The sequence below is a fragment of the Ovis aries genome, chromosome 7 (genome assembly GCF_016772045.2).
Source record: "Ovis aries strain OAR_USU_Benz2616 breed Rambouillet chromosome 7, ARS-UI_Ramb_v3.0, whole genome shotgun sequence".
NCBI classification, from domain to species: Eukaryota; Metazoa; Chordata; class Mammalia; order Artiodactyla; family Bovidae; genus Ovis; species Ovis aries.
Window position 1 is genome coordinate 79,828,023 of NC_056060.1, and position 22,916 is coordinate 79,850,938.

Consider the following 22,916-nt stretch of genomic DNA (forward strand, 5'->3'; position numbering starts at 1 on the left):
CCCTGGAGTATGACACAAGAGGCATAGGCAGGGGCCAGGGCCTCTGAAGGGCTGCTGGGCTGGGTTTCCCTTATTTACCGTGTTCTCTGCCAGTGAGTAACAATGCGATTACTAAATAATGATGGCTTGAAACACTGTAGTTTTAATCAGGTCAGTGCTGATGGGAGCTCTCACTGTTCCCATCAGGACTCCAAAGGAGAACTGAAAACAGAGGCTCTTGAAAGTCCGGGGGTTCCCAAGTGAGGTCTGTAGAAATCACTGTCATGAGAACGGAGTCATAGAGGCCAGGATCCCTCTGTCTAGCCATCACTTCGACAAATGTGAATTGAGATTTCACTGTGTGCCAGGCACTGGGTATGTCTAGTAATCAAAACGGAAGTGAAGCCTATGTAGTGTGGGAGACAGAATATACAAATAAATGAATACAAACCATGAAGATGGTGACAGGTACTCTAAGGGGAAAGAGTGAGGTGCTGGGAGAAGGGCAGGAAGAAATCTGTGGCTTCTCTGAGAAAGTAGCATTTAGCCAGAGACCCGGGGGAACTGCGGAGAGACGAGAATGAAATAGTAGCTGCAGAGAGGAGAACTGTAGGTAGTGTTGAGGGACTGTTTGGGGCTGGCAGTCATGAATTTACAGGAAAACCATCTCTCCAGTGGTGTGATGGTTTTTACACCAGCAACATTCAGCTCTGTGGGTGTGGATTTGGAGAAGGCATATCTGTATAAAGGTTCATCCATCCTTGGGGTTTTGCTGGAGTCCAACCATGAGGAATAAACAAAGGAGTTGAGAGTACTTCTAAGGGAGGGTTGATCATTATAATCTAAGCTGGCTGAGGAGAAATGTAAAAAAAGGGAGTTTCTTGGATAGGTAAACTAGTAGGTCCATTGAGTCAACGTTGACCTTGGATTTCTCTGCATTCCTAGTGCCCTTTTAGCACCTGGTCCTCGCCTCTGGAGTAGCCTGGTCTCACTGTACCACTTGAGTTTCCCAGCAGACTATGGACTTAATGAGGAGAAGAGCCCTGTCTAGTATATTCCTAACATATACCATAGTGCCTGAGTTGATACTCAGCAAAAATTTGTGGAATGGAAGAACACCGAAGGCTTTATTGTCCATGTGGTCTGATGATCCCTTGTGGGCTGTGGGGAGAGGAACTCTGTAGGTTTATGACAATCATCTGGGGCTTCCCTGGCTCAGCTGGTAAAGAATCCGCCTGCAACGTGGGAGACCGAATCATTTGAGCTGTGGACAATTCCCAAAGTGGATTTGGCTGGACAAGAAGGACTCGGAGAGGCTGAAGAGACTGCTAGTGGAGGAAGCTGTTTCACTTGATCATTTACCTGCCACATGCCTTCAGATCTCACTTTGTCTTTCAGGCTGTCCAGACGGGAAGAAACTGGAATTTATCACCAGCCTACTGGATGCCCTCACCACTGACATGGTGCAGGCCATTAACTCAGCAGCGCCCACTGGAGGTGGGAGGTGAGAGTATGAGCAGGACTCAGGCCCAGTGGGACCTCGGGGCTCCTGATTTTTTAGATGCGGCAGGACGCTGAGAGAGTGGGGAGGGCTTGGGTAACACAAGGGCTGGAAGTTGATCCTTTTCCTGAAACCATGTAGCTGTGACTTTGTCCAACCTTCTGCCAAAAATCTCACCACCCCTCTCCCCTTTCCAGTCCTTGGGAGTTGCTTTTCTCTAGCTTGTAGTTACCTGATTACAGGTAAGTCCAGGAGTGTCTGGGACTTCCCAGGTGGTGCTAGTGGTAAGAATCCACCTGCCAATGCAGGAGACATAAGAGACATGGGTTCGATCCATCCATCAGGAAGATTCTCTGGAGAAGTGAATGGCAACCCACTCCAGTAGTCTTGCCTGGAAATTCCATGGACAGAGGAGCCTGGCAGGCTACAGTCCATGGGGTTCCAAAGAGTCAGACATGACTGGAGCCACTTAGCATGGCATGAACCAGGAGTGTCGGGAGACTTCAGCAGTGTGTGCCAGAACGGCAGGAAGTGGGGTGGGATGTAGTGGGGATGGCAAGGAGGAAGTCTGGAGCACTGGTGGTTTTCTCCTCTGAGAAGGCAGGAGCCGCATGCCCGAGATTCCCAAGGGACTCTGAGTGTTGGGATTGGCACTACCTTAGCCAGACCCTACCTAAATCAGGAGCTGATATGCTGACCAACGCAGTCTTGACACAGGGCCGAAGTCCACCTGCTCCTTAACAACTAGCATCACCAGCGCTCACTGATTTGGGCCCATTGGGTGGGTTGGAGCACGCATGCTCAGACCTGCTGAACATGCATAGCACAACAAGCCCTGGGCTAGGGATTGGGAATCCAGGAATGTGAGGCGCGTCCTTATCTTCAAAGAATGCACCTAGTGAGAAGGAAACGGCAACCCACTCCAGTGTTCTTGCCTGGAGAATCCCAGGGACGGGGGAGCCTGGTGGGCTGCCGTCTATGGGGTCACACAGAGTCGGACCTGACTGAAGCGACTTAGCAGCAGCAGTGAGAATACTAGGCTGTGGACAGATACAAACTCTGTGGTAAGTGCTAGATCAGAGGTGAAAGAACAGAGAAGAGTTTGCTCATTCAGTCTGGAGGAATCAGAGAAGGCTGCCAGGAGGAGGTGAACTGAATTTTGAAGGACAGGTAGGACTTAGCTAGTAAAAGAAACAAAGCCATTCTAGGAGAAAAAGAAAGAACACTGTAACCCCAGGCAAGCGCATGGCCATAGTTCAGTATGGCTGGGCTGGGGCGGATGGAGGAGAAGAGGAGAGGATGGAGAAGATGACAGTGGTGGTAGGTGACGTAGAGAAGGAGGTGGGAACCAGGTCCCAAAGGGCCCGTGAGATGTGCTTCCCATTATGAAGCCAGAGGGTGAGGCTCGGCAGAGCTGGGCGGTGTTCAGGCCCCTGTGGCAACAGGAGCTACCATGTGCTTGGCAGCAGTGGGCAGCCTGACTCTGAGTTTGTGGGGCTCACCGAGGAGGGAGGGCTGATTCCTCCACACCTGCCCAGAGGCAGAACTGTCAACAGGCAAGAAGTGCCACCATGAGACCGGCCCAGGCCCCCAGGCTGGTGGAAGGCTGACTGCCTCTGCGGGCGATCAGCGCAACCGCAGGGCACGTATCTAGGGAGGGAACCAGGACTCCCAGCACAGCTGTCAGCACTTCTGTGTCCCAAGGAACACGAGGGCAGTGGCCCCCCACTTTCTTTTTTAAGCGTGCAACTGTTTTCATTATATTTGCAAAGTGGTACAGTTACCAGCCAAAATTCCACAACATTTTCATCAACCCCCAAAGAAACTCTGTACCCATTAACACCCACTCCTCAGTGGCCCTCCCCCAAACTACTACTACTATTACTAATCAACTTTTGTCTCTATGGATTTGCCTACTCCGGACATTTTATATAGATGGGCTCATACAGTGAGTGGCCTTTGGTAAAAACCATTTATGTCCCATCATGATGAGTGCAGAGACTGCCTTGTGGATTGCCACTCTAGGAAACCCCCTGTCTGGGCTTGCTTGCCCTCAGCTACTCTGTGGTCCTGTGAGCTCTGAGGCTCGTTTGTTTTGCTCACCTTGTGAATGGGGCCAGGCCTCCCCCACAGCAGGAGGAGCAGGGCACTGAGTCTGAGATGATGGAGACAGGGTCTGACAGGTCGGCAGATGGGAACTGCCCAGAGGCAGTGCTCAGCCACTGGAGGTCTAAGACAGAGAGAGCTGTGTCCTCATCTCCTGGAAGAGGGAAGGGAAATTATGAACAGGCGTATTCAGGATTGTATACCTTTTTGCTTTTCATGATTGGAATGTGAAAACATACCTGTTGTTTCATGCAAAAATGAGTATGAGCTATTTATGTTTTTTTAGAAGAGAGGGACTAAAGAAACAAGGAGGGGGCATGGCCCTAAAAATCCAAGATCTGGAGCCCCTCCACTCACAACTCTTCTGGGCTGCTGGCTCTGACCCACCCCTCAGGGAGTCTGCCTCGTGCTTATACGTGGGTACAAGGAGATAGCACTTCACCCTCCATCCTGTTTGCTTCTGCAGGAGGCCAGCCCTGAGCTTTGCCTGGCCTCAGATCCAGGCAGGCTTCAGTGACAGGGAAAGCAGAACCCAGCTGGGTCCTGGGCCAGGGAGGTCAAAAGCACAGGTAGGCCTGCTGCCAGGGCAAGTTCAGATGGACGCCCTCAAATTGCAGGGTGAGGAAATTTTAACAGAAAATAAAAACTAAGAAGTTTATAAATGCTTTTAATCCTAGTATGTCCTTAGGGAAGTGATTTTCTTTTTCTTTCCAAAAAAAAAAAAATCTCTTTTAGGTATAATGAGAGTTGGAAGAAAATTTTTTTTTAAATATTCTTTCCTAAACATGTTTTTCATTTTAAGCTCATATGAACTTGACCGTGTTTGGTTCTGATGAGAATGAAAGGTTTGAGCTGCATTTGGTAATTGTGTTACCTGGAGGCTATACTTGTAATCAAAAGACAGACAAGATGAATCGAGAAGTAGTTTAGAGATCAAGGGAGTCGGGGTGGGCCTTGAGGGGAGAAGGAGAGAGGAGTGGTTACACAGGGGGGTAGTTGGTCAGGGTTACTGGTTTTACTGCATTTAAATCCCTCTCAGATCTCTCTGTTATATTGGGTTGGCAAAAAAATTCATTCGGGTTTTTCCATAATTTGTTACGGAAAAACCTGAGTGAACTTTGATGTCGACCCAATGTTTAGGAAAATCAAGCCCTAACTCTGACCATGAATTGGCTCTGAAGGATGGTCTTGATGGCGCTCACCCTCCTTTCATATGCCACTGCCTCCCATCATTACATGACAGCTGCTGGTGGTCCTTCTCAGGTGCTCAAACAGGCCAAGCTCTCACCACCCCAGGGCCTCCATGCCAGCTGCTTCCTCAGGCTGGAATGTGAGTCCCTTATCTTCCCGTGACTTGCCCCGCTGTTCCATTTAAATATCACCTTCTCAGTGACCATCCGAACGAAAGGAACAGCCCTGTCACCTTCTATTGTGACACCTCTTTCTAATTTTCAGCCTAGTGCTTATCACTACCTGATGTCTTGCTGGTTTGTTTATTTATATCTGCCTCACCCCACCCAATGAAAATTGAAGTTCAATGAGAAAAGGAACATTTTTCACCCTCTTCCCTGCTTATTCCTGGAACTCAGAAAAGGGCCTGGCATACAGTCGGTGCTCAGTAAACGTTTGTTACATGAATTAATAGCCAGAAGGATTGGGGGGTAGATGGATGGACCCCTGTCAGGCACAGAGAGGGATGGCTCAGTGAGGCCTCTTTTCCTTGGCACACGTCTGAGGGTCCAGCAGCTACTTCAAGGCTAACTATGAGGCCAAACCCAGCCCTGAAGTTCACTGCTGCCAGAGCTTTACGGTGCCCTGGCTGGGCGCACAGGACTTGGGCACCTTTCTAGCGCAGAAGAGCAAAGGCAGAGGAGCAGGGCCGGTGAAGAGAATTAGGGAATCCAGGCTGCCTGGCGCTAGGCCTTGGCTCTGAATTCAGGCAGAGTTGGGACTGCAAGCACGAGGTCAAGGAAGCCACAGCTGATCCCTCCTGCATCCTCTCAGGGTCTGGCAATTAAAGCCGGACATCAGCTGGGGCCAGTGGGAAACAGTCTTATTTAGTGACATTGGAAAGAAGGGACAGGGGGATGTTTGGGCTGAGTAGAAGAGAGGGTGTCTTCGTCCCAAACTAGCACCTGTCAGGCTTGGAGGTTTTAGCTTTGCACAGACTCTTTCATCTCACACCCAGGGTAAGCTCTGTGCTTGGTTCTGGGGATATACAGGGATACAGACTTGGTTCCTGGGCTGGAGGAGCTCCTGGGAGAAGAGCTGTGTAGTCACGTGGGTGCCCTGTAAAGCCAGTGTGATAACAGGCAGATGAAGTCATGCAGGCAGGGACTCAGGGGAGGAAGGCACGTGAGAGAAGGCTTTCCATAGGAGGTGATATTTAAGCCACATCATCCCTTACGAATGAGACAACATCCTGACCTAGTTGGACCAGGAGTAAGAACTTCCCAAGGACCCTTAGGATAGTGAGGTATGAACAAGGTAGGGTCTGTGGGCTTCCCTGGTGGCTCAGATGGTAAAGAATCTGCCTTCAGTGCAGGAGACCCAGGTTCGATCCCTGGGTCAGCAAGATCCCCTGCAGAAGAGAATGGCAACCCACTCCAGTATTCTTACCTGGAAAATCCCATGGACAGAGGAACCTGGTGGGCTACAGTCCATGGTGTCACAAAGACTTGGACACAAGTGAGCAACTAACACACACACATATACATACACACACAGGGTCTGTGGAAGGACTCGTGAGCAGAGCTTTAGGCTTGGGAGGCAGGTTGTAGGATGAGGCTGTGGAATTGGGCAGAGCCCAGACCCTGCTGGACCTTGTGATTCATACCAGAGAGGCTGCAGGGAGTCAAGGAGTTAGATGGGCATTCCTATGGGAGCTGGACGGGAGGGGTGCTGGATGGGGCAGGAAGGTTACAGTGTCATCTGAGTGAAAGGTGATGAGAGTGTGGACTAAAGATGTGGGGGGTAGGATCATCTGCTGAAGTTCAAGTAATGAAATCAATAGGATTTGCAGACTTGTCGGATGTAGGGAGTAGAAGAGAGAGAGATGTCTACTTCCTTTTCTGGCATCTAGCTTGATTTGGGGGGGAAGCAGTGTGGCCAAATTTAAAAATAGGCCAAATGAAAGGGGTACCCATGGAAACATCTGTGGCTGGAGCCTGAGCGGGAGCAGCCTGCAGGTTTCATTGCATCTCAGGCTCCTCTGTCCACGGGATCCTCCAGGCAGGAATACGGAGTGGGTTGCCATGTCCTCCTCCAGGGAATCTTCCCAACCCAGGAATCGAACTCATATCTGCTGCAACACCTGCATTGCAGGTGGATTCTTTACCCCTGAGCCACAGGGGAAGCCCACAGGTATCATTAAATGATAGCTTTTCTCAGTGAAGGGTTGATGGATCATTGAGTAATGCTTTTGGTCCTCCCTCCTGCAAGAAGCAGAGCCCTCCTCCCCACCCCATAGATCGGCCTTCCTAGAAAAAGCCAACATCGAGAGGAGGTGGGCTGAGCTGCATGAGCCTCCCAGCCCCTCACGGGGTCCTGCAAGGAGAGGCCCTTTGTCTTGCGGCTTCCTCCTTCCTGCCCAGTGTGGTTACTTGTTGATGGTCTTGCAAGGAAGAGGCTGAGAATGTGGCTGACTTGGCATTTCCCAGCCCCACCCCGCCCGCACAGCTGGTGGGGCCTGGACCCGATTCCAGATGGGGCTCCGTTGGTCTGCTTGGCTTGGCTCATGCCTCCAGGCCATCCCACCTCACCTTGTTTAAAACTGCTTGGGACAGCAGAATTGGGCCCAAGATCTCGGCCAGCACCGGTTTCCTTGTGGTAAATGGGGCTGGCTCTCCAGCTGTGCATTGCAGCCAAGGCCTGGCCGGGCTGAGGCTGCAGAAGCGACGCAGTGAGGGCTGCAGGGGAAGGGCGGCACCTGCCGCTTCTCAGTGTGGGAGAAGACTCGGTGGGGCCAGTCCAGGGAGGGACCTGGCTCTAGTGGTTTTCCTTCTCCCTGGAGGCAGGAGGCACAAGGACAGCTACCAAAAAAGCCCAGAGGCAGGGCTGACACCAACATTTTACTGGCTCTTCACGCCATACCCGAGAAGACTTGGATCTTCTGCACACCCAAGGAGCCCTTTTAATAGAAGTGGAATTTTACCTGTAGGGAGGCCCATAGCAAGGACCTGGGTGTCACTGTTAGGTGATCTAAGGAACCATTATTGGCTCTAATGTTGGGTCCTCAACCCTTGCCCGATGAGCAGCTTTGATGGCCCCAGTGGGGTTTCTGCGTGCGCGTGTACGGGAGAAGTTGGAGTCCATGCCAGCGCAACCCTGGAACTGGGAGTGCAAGTAGCCTGTGTTTTTAAAGGATACTGCTAGAAAGCTGCAAGAGCTGGAGGGGTCAGTGGGGTGTGGCTTTGAGGTCAGTGGCAAACTGTGGGGAGCCTAGCTGTGATGGGACGGACTCCAGCAAAGACTGTTGAGAGATTCCTGGGGCCTCTGGAGAAGGTCATCTTGCCCCACCCCTGCACTCCCCTGGGAAAATCCCAGCCTCTCCTCAGTTAACGGAGGTGCCCATCTTTAACACATGCCCACTGCCAGTTTGGCTAAATCAGGACTCCTGATAAGTCTCACTCTTAACTAGTTCTTGTATGAAGTATGGTAGTTTGGGGACTTAAAGCTGCTGTGAAGCCAGAAACCTCACTTTCAGAGCTTTGAGCCAGATGCCTTCAGTAGTTTTCTTTCTTTTCTTGTTATGCTTTGCTGGAAACATGAAAACTACTCCCAGGCTCCTTCCAATTGCTGTTTTTTTGTCTCATCCCATCTTCTCCCAGAAGGTGCATACTTATTCTTCTAGGGCCGTGACTGGAGTCTCTTTCCCTCTAGACAAGGGTTCTTAACTTGAATGAGGCTTGGAGCATCTATTAAACCCCTAAAATCTGCAGAGTTCTAGGTGCACGTGCATTTTAGAGAGAGGAACTGTGGCTTTGTTTGTGTTCTCTGAGGGTCCATGATCTCCCCCAAGCTAAGAAATTCTTGCCTTAAATGCACTTGGAGCTTGGCCTAGACAAAAGGTTGGATTCCAAAGCAGGACCCTAGCGCTGCCCAGCTATACATGTAGAGCTGGACCCTGTTGTCTGGGGGAGGATACAGCATGGGTTCTGGAAGTCAGAGGAATTCAGAAGCAGAGAGCCTCACACTAGCTGGGGAGAAGGGAGGGCAGAGGCAGCCTGTCGGTTGCAGCAGAGCTCGGGGAGCCAGAGGCAGGCATGGAGGGCCCTCGGAGCACCTCTCCTGGGCAAGTGTCCTCAGTGGGGGCCGGGGGTGGGACATGCAGGGGTGTAGCTGTCCGAAGTCGTGGCTCCTCCTCCGGGCTGGGAGGTCCAGCTGGGAGTGAGGAGGGCAGAAATTTGGCTCTCCAGACCAGGGAGATGGGGAAGGGAGGGGAAAAGAAGCAGGAGCCAAGTGACAGTCACTCTCTGGCCTGAGATGAAACTCTTAGAGGTTGTTGCCTGGGGAGAAGAGCTGCTTCTTGCTGCAGACTAGCCCAAAGGAAGGTGCAGGGAGCCCCAGTCACAGAGTCGCCGAGAACTGGGCAGGCAGGCGGGAGCCCAGGAACACGTGCTGGAGGCAGCAAGCCTCTCCTGGCAGGGCGTCTGGGTGGGATGACCTCATCCCTTCCCGTCTCAGCGACTGAGGCTTTATTATTCCAGCCTCTAGGTAGACATGACGCTATGCTGAGCCTAAAGGTTAAAGGAAGAGCTGCCTTTGCCAGGGGCGCTCATGGCCCCTCAAGGGAGGGGCTGAGGGGGAAAACCCTGACCTCCTCCCCTGGATGCCTTAGAAAGCTAGGAGGGGAATAACTAGAGCGCCTCCCCTGGGGTCCGTCCTGGCTCTCCTCCCTGGCCCGGGTCCCACTCATTCAGGGAAAGTTGGAGGCAGACAGGGTGCTCTGCAAGGGAGCTGACCACTCTCCCTCCTGCTCCAGGAGCATCCTGATCAGGGTGCTCTGAAAGGGAGCTGGCCACTCTCCCTCCTGCTCCAGGAGCATCCTGATAGAGATGTTTCTGGGGCCCTCCTGGTATATGCCTCTCAAGCTCAAGAGTGAATATTTCAGTGAAAATAGAGGAAGCTCAAAACCACCAAAATACCATGCACTGAGACGACAGCCTGAGCCCTGCCTGTTTGCCAGCCGTTCCAAGCCTGGTTTCTATGACGGACCTAGCAGGTTCCCCAACAGCTAGAAGCAGACAGTCCCTCACACCTTCCCCAGGTACTCCCTGCTCCAGACATGTCAGGATGAGGTCCTGCTGGCTGATCTACCAACTGTGCTGTCTTGGACCTGCTCCAAGGTGCCCAGTGGGGCCTGCCCAAGACCATAATCCACTTAATTAGGAATGGGCATTCGGCAGGGATGCCTGGCTTTTTTTGGTAATGAAACTTCTTTTTCCCTAAATGGTGAGGTCACTTGGGGTGTGGGGAGGGAGGGAGTTTGCTGGCTCATTCATAGGGGAGGGGTCAGGGTTGTCCCTTCCCTCCTGGAAACCTCAGCAAATTCCAGAGAAGAACCCCAAGGCATTGGCAAGGACCTTGAATATTTTTCTTGCTAGGTACAGCTTCAGAGTGTGCTGGCAGGTCCTGAATCCCTGCTGTAGGACCCCTGGTGTAGTCTGTCCGGTTCCCTACAGACGATGGGCCAACCTCAGCCTCAGTCCCCCAGCCAAGGGAAGGTTACCCAGGGCTTTAAACACAAGGCTCTGGACCAACCCTGGCAGCAGGAGCCATGGGGCTTGTGTGGCTCCGTTCTCCTGGCCAGTCACCCGCTCTAGAACAGACTCACCATTGGCTTTTAAAGTTTTCAGTATTACCTAGCACCCTGAATCCTTTTGGGGGAAAAAAAAAGAGGCGTGAATAAGTAAAATGAATGGGTAGACCTTGTGTAAGTGGCACATGTAGCCATTGGTCTTGTCGTGTTACAATCAGGGGCCGTGTTAGAGGCAGTCACCGCCATGCATCTCGACCCCCAGGAAGCTTTCTTGGTTACTCTAGGTTACTCTGCTTTTTAGCAGAATTCCCCAGGTGCTCGAGTTAACATGTGGCTTCCTGGGTCTGCCCTCTCTTAAGACCTCTGTGTGGAGAGACTCACCGTTAGTAGGTCTGGACTTGCCAGCTATAGAACCTCTCTCTGTGTCCATCTCAATTGCCTCCTTCTCTCAATTCCTACCGCACTTGGTACCCGGCAGCGATGGCCCACAGGAACTTCACACTTCACGTTGAGTTGCTGCTGTCTGGTTTCACTCTTTTTGACTCTGTCTTGCTAAGACAACAGTTTGAAGCCAGGGGCTACTCCTGCTGCTTTGGAAGCCCTCCTGGGATCTAGCCTGGGCGCTGAGTGGGTGGTACAGGCTCCAAGCTCCCTTCATAGACACACTCATTTGGGTGTCAAGTTCATGTGTGATGGCAGTTTGTGCATCAGCCACACTAGGCTAGGAGAAGAACAGTTTGGATCCCTGTGGTTTTCTCAGGTGAATGAAATACAGTCGGTATGTCCTGAGCATTCCTCTTGCACGAGAACATCCCTAACTATGGTGGAGGATGTGGCGGGTTCACCTAGTTGGGGATCCCCCAGAAATGAACTGTCCGGGCTGGAGGCTCAAGTTGGAAAGGGTGCTTGATTCTGCTGCAGGCTGAGCAGGGCTGGGAGGGTTTGGGCTTGGAGGAGCCGTTTCTACCTAGCTGCTGGCAACCCTTGGCGTCTGAGCATGTGGGAGCAGCTTGCGGTGGGGCTGGTGGTTCCTGCAGGATCCTAAGCGGGGCTTGGGGGTGGGGTGTCTGTCCGTGGCCCAGGTTCTCGGAGCCAGACCCCAGCCACACCCTGGAAGAGCGCGTGGTGCACTGGTACTTCAGCCAGCTGGACAGCAACAGTAGCAGCGACATCAACAAGCGCGAGATGAAGCCCTTCAAGCGCTACGTGAAGAAGAAAGCCAAGCCCAAGAAATGCGCCCGGCGTTTCACTGACTACTGTGACCTGAACAAAGACAAGGTCATCTCACTGCCCGAGCTGAAGGGCTGCCTGGGTGTTAGCAAAGAAGGTGAGTGATCGCCTGTGCTCCTGGCCCTCCAGGACTTGCCCCTCCTGGAGGGAGGGGACCACCCTGCAGTAGATGAGATTCCCAGGTATGCATTATTCGACTACTTACTGGGAGTGCATCGTGCTTTGCACTAGACGCCCAACACAGTGGAGGAATGGAAGGGTAAGTTTCCTATCCTTCCACAGTCTATGGAAGAGACAGATGCTAAAGTATTTACATACACCAGGCTGAGCGCCATGAGGGTGTATTAGGATACACCGGGCTGAGCGCCATGAGGGTGTATTAGCATACACTGGGCTGCAGTGACAAGTAGAACCACACATGTAATTGCTCAACACAGTGGAAATCAGTTCCTCTTGCCCATATAGTAATTCACCATGATTCCAGGTCCTAGGGTGTGTGTGTGTGTGTGTGTAGGGGGATAGTGGAGATTGCTCCAGGTGCAGTCACTCTGAGAGCCAGGCTGAGAATGACTCTGCCAACTTCATTCTGTGACATCCAAGGTCACCCTGTGGGTCTTCTCCCTCCCCAGTCGGATGGCGTAAACCCTGGAGCAGTGCCCATGGGGCAAGGTTGATGGGCCAGTCCTGGAAGTGACATACATCACCTCTCCTATTTCACTGGCTGGATCTCCATCACTAGACCACACCCCACAGTGAGGAGGGCTTGGGGCCCAGGAAGAGGAGGAGACACCTGGTGGACTGGTAGACACCCGATGGTCTCTGTCAAAGTGCAGCAAGTGCAGAGTATTGCGGGAATATACCTAAGGCACCCACATCTGCTCAGGGTCCATCAGGCTTAGAAATCTTCAGGAAGGAAGTGATGTCTTACCCAGAGGTCAGCCAAACATAGCCCATGGGCCCAGTCTAGTCCACGGCCTGTTTCTGTATAGCCTGTGAGCTAAGAGTGGCTTTTCTATTTTTCAGTTCAGTTCAGTTGCTCAGTCGTGTCTGACTCTTTGTGACCCCATCTGCAGCATGCCAGGCCTCCCTGTCCATTACCAACTCCCAGAGTTTACTCAAACTCATGTCCATTGAGTCGGTGATACCATCCAACCATCTCATCCTTTGTTATCCCCTTCTCCTCCTGCCCTCAATCTTTCCCAGCATCAGGGTCTTTTCCAATGAATCAGTTCTTCGCATCAGGTGGCCAAAGTATTGAAGTTTCAGCTTCAGCATCAGTCCTTCCAATGAATAATCAGGACTGATCTCCTTTAGGATGGACTGGTTGGATCTCCTTGCAGTCCAAGGGACTCTCAAGAGTCTTCTCCAACACCACAGTTCAAAAGCATCAATTCTTCAATGCTCAGCTTTCTTTATGGTCCAACTCTCACATCCATACATGACTACTGGAAAAACCATAGCTTTGACTAGATGGATCTTTGCTGGCAAAGTAATGTCTTTGCTTTTTAATATGCTATCTAGGTTGGTCATAACTTTCCTTCCAAGGAGTAAATGTCCTTTCTATTTTTAAAAGGATATAAATTTCAAAATATAAGACTATGCAGCCAAGACTGTTGCATATTGTCCATGGTCCACAAAGTTAAAATGATTGCATCTAGTTCTTCACAGAAAAGCTTGCTGCCCTTGTTCTGGATGAATCCCTGCCCAGTGAGTAAGAGGAAGCTGAGCTGAAAGGTCGTGGAAGGGAGGAGTGTTCTGAACTGAGGCAAGTGAAGAGTGAGGCTGTGGAGGTGGGGAAGGAGAGTTTTAGAGGAGCTGAAGGACATCAGGGTGACTGGGATGCTTGTTTAGGGTGGAAGGGGAAGGCAGCAGGAGGTAAGGATGAGAGAGTTTAAACTATATAAGGTCAATGGGAAGCTGTTGAAGGGACTCAGTCAGAGAAACGATAGCATCAGTTTTGGTTAAAAAAAAAAAAATTCTTCCAATGCAGTGTGGGAAATGGATCGGGGGATGAGTGAGGGCAGAGACCCAATAGGAGGCCGGAGCACCGACCAGGCAGGAGATGATGGAGGCCTGAGTTAGGGAAAACCCAGTGGGTTTGTAGAGTACTGGGGGAGGTGACTGGGTAGGGCTTCAGGGCTTGGTGATCGAGTGCAGAGAGGGATGAGGGCTGGCGTGGGCAATTGGAGGGTGGGCCATTCACTGAGACGGGCAGCATGGGAGGAAGAGAAGAGCAGGTTGGGGTGGGGGAAAGATAACAGACATGACTTGGACCTGTCAAGTTGGTTGCACCCCCAAAATTAGAGAGTCACAGTGCAGGTGAAGGGTCTGGGCTGATGATGCTGATTTGGGTAATTCTGACTTGTTTGGTGCCGAGAACTGCCTTGAAGGAGACATAAGGGCTTTTCCTTGTTCTAATCCTTGGTTGATAGGGTAAACCCCAAAGGTAGCTGGGGAGGTGGCTGAGGTACCCAGTCTTGGGATCTGGCCCTGGTTCTGGGATGTGTGGCCCTGGTTCTGGGATGTGTGACCCTGGGTAAGTGATGCTCATCCCCAATCCATTTCCCACACTGCCCCAGAAGAATTTTTTTTTTAACCAAAACAGATGCTATTATTTCTCGGACTGAATCCCTTCAACAACTTCCCATTGCCTTTATATAGTTTAGACTCTCTCACCTCCTGCTGCCTCCCCTCTCCTTCCATCTCTAAACATACATCTCAGTCACCCTGACGTCCATCAGCTCCTCTAGGCAGTCCTGTCTGATGAGGATGCCTCTCTGTGCCCCCTCAACTCTGAGTCCCTAGGACATGGTGCAGCGTCATGGGTCAAACCCTGCTTCAGCCACAGACCAGCTCTCTCATCCAAGTCAAACTACTCAGCCATCCCAGATTTCCGTTTCTTCATCTGTAAGATGGAAATAACCATAGTATCCACCTCACAGGGCCATTGTGCCGATGCAATGAGATAGCGAGTTAAAGCAGTTGCCGAAGGCATTGGGGGACCTCCGTGGTTGAGGCCTTGAGGGACCTCCGTGAAAGTTCCATAGATAATGCTATTCTTCTTCATGAGACTGTTGCAGCTGTCAGAAGCACTGATCACACTGCATGCAGTCCATGCTCCTGATTCTCCCCTGCCATCATGGGTGTGCCTTCTCAATTCCTAACCTCAGGCACAGTGCATTAGATCCTGGTCAAATGACGAAGGGCTGGGAGAGGGACATCCTCTGTGGTAGCATTATGCTTTGGCACACTTAGAATCTGTGCCCATTTCTCAGAGCACAAGCTGGGGGCCAGTATTGGAAAGAGACTACCCAGCGTTTATGTTGACCCCCAGGCCCACCTGGAGCACTTCTGGGCTCAGTAGGTTCAGAATCACGGAGCTCCACCGGCACTCTGCCCTTGGTCCGCTTCCTGTGCTGGTAGTTAAGGTCCGCATGGCACACAGCAGCTAGGGGGAGGCTGGGTGTGCTGACCTCAGGTCCACGCAGCTCACGGAGGGCTCCGGGCTGCCCTCTGAAGCTTTGCCAGGCACCAGGTGCACAGGACCCAAAGGAAGCAGGCAGCCCTGGCACTTCCCAGCTCTGTAATCTTTAGCAAGCTACCCAAAGTCTCTGAGCCTCAATTTCCTCATCTGCAAAGTGGATATGACAGCATCTGCTTCACAGATTTGGTGTGAAGATTTAACAAGCTGGTGCCTGGTTTGCGGTGAATGCACAGAAGAAATTAGAAATAGTCGAGAAACACAAGAGGCAGTGGTAAAGAGCTCTTCTGCCAACGCAAGAGATGTAAAAGACCCAGATTTGATCACTGAGTCAGGAAGATCCCCTGGAGGAGGAAATGGCAACCCACTCCAGTATTCTTGCCTGGAGAATTCCATGGACAGAGGAGCCTGGCAGGTTATAGTCCATAGGGTTGCAGAGTTGGACACGACTGAAGCGACACAGAGTGACAGCCCTGGGCGGCCAGCAACTTTGCGGGGTCTCTGTGCTCTGGGAGCAGCGGAAAAGCCACCTGGCTAGATTGTCTGCAGGGACTGAAGCAGATGTTGGCCATCTGGTGTCGTGCGCTGCCCTCTGGTGGGCTGAGAGGGGCTTGCACACCCAGTGGGGGGCAAAAGTCAGGTGGGGCAGGACATAGAGTTTGGGGGTGAATGTAGCTTTGGGTCCGAGGGACTGACTTTTGGGAAATGCCACATGAATCCAGGCATTTTCACCCGCCAGACTTCTCACTGGGGAGCTGACTGCCCAGCACAGTCTTCTCAGGTCTCTTTCTTAACTGGTCCTTCCCAGCTTATGAAGCGCAGTTATCAGGATTATTTTTCACCACCCCGTGAGGCTGGAGACAAGTCCTTCCGTTGAAAAAACCCACCAGCTCTCCCACTGACTTGCCCGAGGCTGGTGCCTAACCCTGAACAGAAAAACCCTCTCGAGTGATGGAATGGATATATGTATTTGGAGTCCTCACTAAAGTGTTTTAGTCGCTCAGTCGTGTCTGACTCTCTGTGACCCCAGGGACTGTAGCCCGCCAGGTTCCTCCGTCTATGGGATTTCCCAGGCAAGAATACTGGAGTGGATTGCCATTTCCTTCTCCAGGGGATCTTCCAGCCTCAGGGATTGAACTTGGGTTTCCTGCGTTGCAGGCAGAGTCTTTACCATCTGAGCCACCAGGGAAGCCCAGAGTTCCCTTAAACTCAACTCTAATTTCTTGCTTATTCCTCCACTTCTCAGTAGGACGTCTCGTCTAAGGAGTGGAAAACCAAAGGGCAGGTGGAGAGACCAGGGAGGCAGGATGGATCATCAGACAGCTAACCTTCGGCGTTGCCACGGCCCAGCCACATCCCATGTAACATAAGTGGTGCCCATCGTGTTTGCACTTTTAATAACTCTTATTTGTGTGTTTTCTTTTTCGGTTTCATTTTTAAACACCAGTATCTAATACCGCAGTGGGAAAAGGAAAGGGAAGAAAGACTGTTTATTCTCTTTTATTGTTAAGTTTTTGGATCTGCTACTGACAACTTTTAGGGTTTGGAGGGCGGGGGCCTTTCTGGAACTGAGAAGAAAGAGATTTATATACTGTATATAAATATATATGTAAATTGTATAGTTCTTTTGTACAGGTGTTGGCATTGCTCTCTGTTTATTCCTCTCCCTCTCCCTGCTCTGAGCTGTGAGATCTCCGGACACACGGCCCCACTCTCTAGAAGCCAGGACTCCATCCCCGGCCAGCCTGGATCCCATTGTGATCACAGGGCAGACTCCGTGGGTATCTTTTCTGGTGGGAGGAAGGGGCCACCTTCTGCCGTGGCTGTCAGAGCAGCAAGTCACTTGGCGGTTGACCTTCTCAAGGGAGGGAGTGGACATTGCAGGACAATGGAAGTGGCTCCTGGAGGGAGGCCTGTAGCCCTCACGAGTCCCCATTCTCCAACACCCATGTGGTCAGGCCATCCAGACCCCCAGGTGGCCCAGACTCAGTGGGTGCCTGAGTCGACAGTGTTGTTGGTGCCTGCTGAACAAATTGCCCTAAGGATTTGCGTTCGGGTCCCTTGAAACATTTCCAGCTATGTTTAGCATCTACTACGTATAAAGCCGGAGAAGGCAATGGCAACCCACTCCAGTACTCTTGCCTGGAGAATCCCAGGAATGGGGCAGCCTGGTGGGCTGCCGTCTATGGGGTCGCACAGAGTCGGACACGACTGAAGCGACTTAGCAGCAGCAGCAGCGGCACATATTAAGCAGGAGAGGGGAGGCAGAGAAGAATAAGACACCCCGCGGGACCTTTTGTTTAGTAGTTAAATTTCATATCTGAGGTAGAAGCACAGAAGGCCTGTCCTGGTGAGTGTGGTGCCCACCCAAGGCTTCTCACCTCTCGCACACCCGTGAGTGAGGCTTCCTGAGACAGCGCCCAATGCCAAGGTCAGGCTGGGCAGCTACTTCTGCAGTCCTCCTTCTCCCCTGCTGTTCTCTGGTCAGCGTAAGCCTGAGGGAAGAGTTGTGTCCATCACCTTGTTGGTCACTCAACCTTTTCTATTTTTTTTTTTTAAACTCAGTACCAAGGTTCTTCCTGTTTTCCTAAATGCTCTTACGGGCTTCCAGGCTTGAGGCCAATTCCAGATTCATGTTGGGCCTGTTACTTCTGCATCCCTTGGAAGTGAGGACAGAATGACCCAGCCATGGGGAAATCCAGGCCTAGCTTCCCACAGGTATTTTACTGTGATTCCAACATGGACCATCCAGCCTTCTGGTCATACCCCAGCTTCCTCTTGCCTGGGGTAGCAGGGGTGGGGGCATGGCCATCCAACAGTCATCCAACAAAGGGTGACAGGTGACCCCGCACCCTCCTTCCCGTGAGCAGCCATAGCAGCAAGGAGGGAGGGTGGGCAGTTTTCCAGGACCGGCGCCTTTGTGGATTATTTTTGGAAATCTGGCCACATCTCTGTGTATCTCCTATCCCATCCCATCCTCTGACTGGATAAAGTTCTTGCTGTCCTAATGAAAGTCCCAGAGGTTGTGTCAGGGTGACTGGAGACCCCATCCCAACGTGGTAGGATGGAACGAGAGCCCTGGCCCATCAGTCTGGACCAGAAAGCCCGGTGTGCTGGCTGGGTGGACTTTCCGGAAGACCTCAGCCTCCTTCCCTGCCCTAAAGGAAGCACCTCTGTGAAGAAAGTTGGAATCTGCCCAGGACATCTTCTCTCTCACACACGTGTGGAGGCTGAGTTGTGTGGTTTTCCTTTGTGAGGAGGGAGGGAGACCGTTTGTAGCTTGTTTTATAAAAAATAAAAAATGCGTAAACCTTGGTGGCGGTTGCCTCTTTCTTTGGGTGGCTCCCTTTGATGGAAAGCGTTCATTTCCTTAAAGGTTTAGTTGTTTACTATGGCCCAGGTGCCCTCCACTCTGATCCTAGGCAGTCTGAGGGGCTAGACCAGAAGGGGAGCCAGAAGTGGCCATGAGGTGGTGCCCCGCTTGCAGTGAAGACCTTGATCCCCTGGGCCCTTGCCTACAGTGCTGGTACCCTGTTTGTAACGCTTCCTCTGACCTGCCTGTATGCAGCTAGCCCCGCAAGCCATCACTTGAAAGCAGGGGATGTTGCTGGCGGTGCTTGGTGGGCAGGGCTGGGGGAGCCTGTTCCGTGGCACAGGCTGATGGGAGTGGGGATATTGGCTGTAATCCTGAGCTCAAGACCCCAGGCTGGGAAGCAACTGTACACAGGGAGCAGGCCCCAGTGGGGTTTATGCCGTCTGTGCCCTAGTTTTGTGGGGCACGTATTCAGGTCAAGGCGGCTGGTCTGGCTCACGTTGCTAGAGGCCTTCAGGGTGGACACTGCGGCAGAGGTGAGGCTCCAGACTGTTTCTGGTGCTACAGATATCTTTCCCCTTTGCCACCCTCTCTGCACAAACAGCTGTGTCCAGAAGTGGCTTCCTCTCCCACCTCTGAGAACTTCCTTCTGCCACCTCCATCCCCTTACCCTTTGCAGGTAAGCAGAATACAATGCCCTTGAAAATGACCCTGCCCCCAGCCCTTTCTTTAGCTAAGCGTTCCTGGGAAAGGATCTCAGCCTTCAGATGGGGTCCGGCAGGTTTCCCTCCTCCAGGGCTAACAGTGAGCTGCTGTGTCCACGGGCCCTGAACTAATACACCAGCCCAGTGCCACAGGCATCATCCCCATCTTACAGGTGTGGTCACAGGCTCAGAAGCTCAGTGACTTGCTGGGTTGCACCAGGCTAGGAAAGGCACAGCCGGGCATCACCTTCAGATCTTTCCCTCCAGGCCCGGAGCTCTGCTCACTGCGGGCTGCCTTCCTTCAGGCACTAGAACATCAGCCTTCTCCTTCCTTCACTCTGCGTGGCTGTATTCAGCTGTGAGTGCATTTTTTTTTCTTTCTGCATAGTTTAGAGTCTTATTAAAAAACCACTAATTGCAGATGCCTATCATGGGCTTCAGGGATTGGGAAGAGAAATAAGGGAAGTGTTTGCTTATGCAGGACCTCACTGGGAGACTTGGGGTTGAGCCCTGTTTAGGCTTCCTCTGCTTTCTCCAAAGACGAGAGGGCCATTCCTAGTGGCAGTCAAGGAAAAGGGAACCGTAGACCCATCCTGTTAATTCCTTCACCCAAAGGCTTCTGAGTCATGCTTGGCTTTTGTAGGGAGGGGAAGACCGGGGACATTGTCAGTTGGATATCAAGAGATGACTGCTGCTGGGGTCCCTCAGATACTATAAGAGGGGTCTCCAGGCTAGTACTCATCCCTGGTTTCCCCAGGGGTCTGGGAATCTGGCAGCACCAGACTCCTGGTAGGGAAAAAACCCAGAGAGAGCCAGTCTGCTCATCTGACCATTTATTCCAGGTTCCTGAATGACCCACAAGGCCATTAGGTGTGCCCATCAAGGACATTGAAGAACTTCTTGGAAACCTGATCTTCTGGCATTTGACCCCCCCCCCCCCCGTTTTATAGGGGTGACAGGCAAAACTTGATCTTTTTCATGCAGTGATACCAAACCAAGCCCTCATTCTTGTGGCCTGGATCACTATGCCCCCTTGTGTGACTTTCACGAATTAAACAGGAAAGGGGCATGACTTTGATTATATGCCTGTCAGGTGTGTGACACAGGTATCTCTTGTCATTTCTTGTAGAATCTGACCCATCCCTTATACTCTTCTGTGCCAACACCTTATTGGGGCAGCCTCATCCTTCCCACCGTGTGCGCTGCTCCCCTTCTTCCCGTAGCTGCTCTGTGAAGGTCCTGTTGCCTGGGGTCTTCCTAATCAAAGTTTTGATTGCAGCTAATGGTCTGCCATCCTGTGTGTGATGCATGCGCTAACCCTGGTCATCCACACGCTTGGCGGTGGAGGGCCACTGATTGCTTGGATGCGGTGTCTTCACTGGATGACGGGCACGTTGGTGAATTACTCATAAGAATCAGCAGGGACCAGGATAAGACGCAGTAACACACATTCTGCTCCCTACCCACTTAAGTCACAGAGGTATTTGTCTCCCTCCTGGAGCATATCCATCACTCGTCAGCAAGGGGTACTTCTTGTCATCAGGGACCCAGGTTGAGGGAGGCTCCATTCTCCTTGATTGTGAAGGCGAAAAAACAGAGAGAGAGAACATGCTACATTGTACCCTGGTTCTTAAAGCTTCCATCTGATAGTGCCATGTCACTTTGTCCGCATCTCAATGACTACAACAAATCACATGGTCCCATCTAGCTCAAGGGCAGCTGGCAAGTGCCCAGAAGCAGAATTAGTACTGTGGAACTTCAGCTCCCCAAACAGGAGTCCAACTCGCACCCCAGCATTGGAAGGTGAAGCCCTGACCACTGGACCGCCAGGGAGTCCAGGGGGGTCTGTTAACAGAAGTAGAATTAGTATTTGGTGGACAACTCTGATGACTGTCACAACATAGATTATCTTTGTATTTTCCATATTGATGGGAAAAATCTGCAATTTTTACATTGTCCAAGAATAAAAAGACTTGCTTTTCACAGTTTCCACAGTGCATTTTATGTCAATGACTTCTGACATAAAGGTTAATGATCATTAGGGTAATGATCATTCTCTCTGTTGTGGGTAAAGAAGAGGATGAATGCAGCTTCTCTCCCGTAAGCTACCACGCCCCACCCTGGGGAGGGGAGGGGCCGGGGTGGGGGTGGGGTAGGTCTCAGGTAACTATCCACGCCCCAGTGCTGGAGAACTTGGAGAGGGAGCAAGTAACTATGTGAAAGCAGCTGAGGAATTGCTGCACCCTGGGGGTAAATGTGGCATTTTCCCTCTGCCATCCTGGCCCTCGGCTGTGCTCCACTGCATCTTCTTTCCTCAGGGTTCAGTTCAGTTCATTTCAGTGGCTCAGTCATGTCCGACTCTTTGCAACCCCATGGACCGTAGCACGCCAGGCCTCCCTGTCTACCACCAACTCCCAGAGTTTACCTAAACTCATGTCCATTGACTCAGTGATGCCATCCAACCATCTCATCCTCTGTCGTCCCCTTCTTCTCCTGCCCTCAATCTTTCCCAGCATCAGGGTCTTTTCAAATGAGTCAGCTCTCTGCATCAGGTGGCCAAAGTATTGGAGTTTTAGCTTTAGTATCAGTCCTTCCAATGAATAATCAGGACTGATCTCCTTTAGGATGGACTGGTTGGATCTCCTTCCCAGTCCAAGGGACTCTCAAGAGTCTTCTCCAACACTACAGTTCAAAAGCACCAATTCTTTGGTGCCCAGCTTCCTTTATAGTCCAACTCTCACATCCATACATGACTACTGGAAAAACCATAGTCTTGACTAGACAGACCTTTGTTGACAGAGTAATGTCTCTGCTTTTTAATATGTTGTCTAGGTTGGTCATAGGTTTCCTTCCAAGGAGTAAGCGTTTTTTAATTTCATGTCTGCAGTCACCCTCTGCAGTGATTTTGGAACCTTCCAAAATAAAGTCTGCCACTTTTTCCACTGTTTCCCCATCTATTTGCCATGAAGTGATGGGACCGGATGCCATGATCTTAGTTTTCTGAATGTTGAGCTTTAGGCCAACTTTTTCACTCTCCTCTTTCACTTTCATCAAGAGGCTCTTTAGTTCTTCGCTTTCTGCCATAAGGGTGGTGTCATCTGCATATCTGAGGTTATTGATATTTCTCCCAGCAATCTTGAGTCCAGCTTGTGCTTCCTCCAGCCCAGTGTTTCTCATGATGTACTCTGCATATAAGTTGAATAAACAGGGTTACAATATACAGCCTTGACATACTCCTTTTGCTTGTGACAGCTCGGGCAGTTCCCATACCTTCCAGGTTACGTCAGTTATTTACCAGCTCAGTTCTGCCCAGTGACAAAGCTTCAGTCTCCAGCTTGGTTTAGCTCCTCCTTCCCTATCTGTCTGTCTGTCTATGAAAGTCGTTCAGTCTTGTCTGACTCTTGGCGACCCCATGAGCTGTAGTCCATGAACTTCTCCAGGCCAGAATACTGGAGTGGGGAGCCTTTCTTGTCTCCAGCGGATCTTCCCAACCCAGGGATCAAACCAGTCTCCTGCATTGCAAGCGGATTCTTTTCCAACTAAGCCCCAAGGGAAGCCCAATAATACTGGGGTGCCCAATGGTGAACTGGCAGCCCAGCAACTTGGAGAAGAAGAGCAGGGGGGCTTCAGTCAGTCTCTGAGACAATTCTTCCTCTACTTTATCCTGAAGCAGCTCTCCCGAGATGATGGGGAAGGAAAGAGGGAAAGGAAAACCATGAAGGTCTCTGTTTTTTTTTTTTTTAAGGTATTTTTGATGTGGACCATTTTTTTAAAAGACTTGATTGAATTTGTTACAATATTGCTTCTGTTTTATGTTTTAGGGGTTTTTTGGCCCCTAGGCA

General features: G+C 51.3%; 1 protein-coding gene across 4 annotated transcripts in view; it reads left to right on the forward strand.

The window, feature by feature from the left end:
* The window catches only part of SMOC1 (SPARC related modular calcium binding 1), a 144,661-nt gene extending 126,289 nt beyond the window's left edge, over positions 1–18,372 (forward strand). For 2 of the 4 annotated variants that reach the window (XM_027971960.2, XM_027971962.2), the window contains exons 10-12: positions 1,378–1,483; positions 11,429–11,673; positions 16,304–18,372. In XM_027971960.2, the coding sequence (XP_027827761.1) occupies positions 1,378–1,483; positions 11,429–11,673; positions 16,304–16,320 (368 nt within the window). In that variant the 3' untranslated portion in view covers positions 16,321–18,372. The remainder of the gene's footprint in view (positions 1–1,377; positions 1,484–11,428; positions 11,674–16,303) is intronic. The other 2 variants (XM_027971961.2, XM_027971963.2) reach the window with 1 other exon arrangement.
* The last annotated feature ends 4,544 nt before the right edge of the window (positions 18,373–22,916 follow it).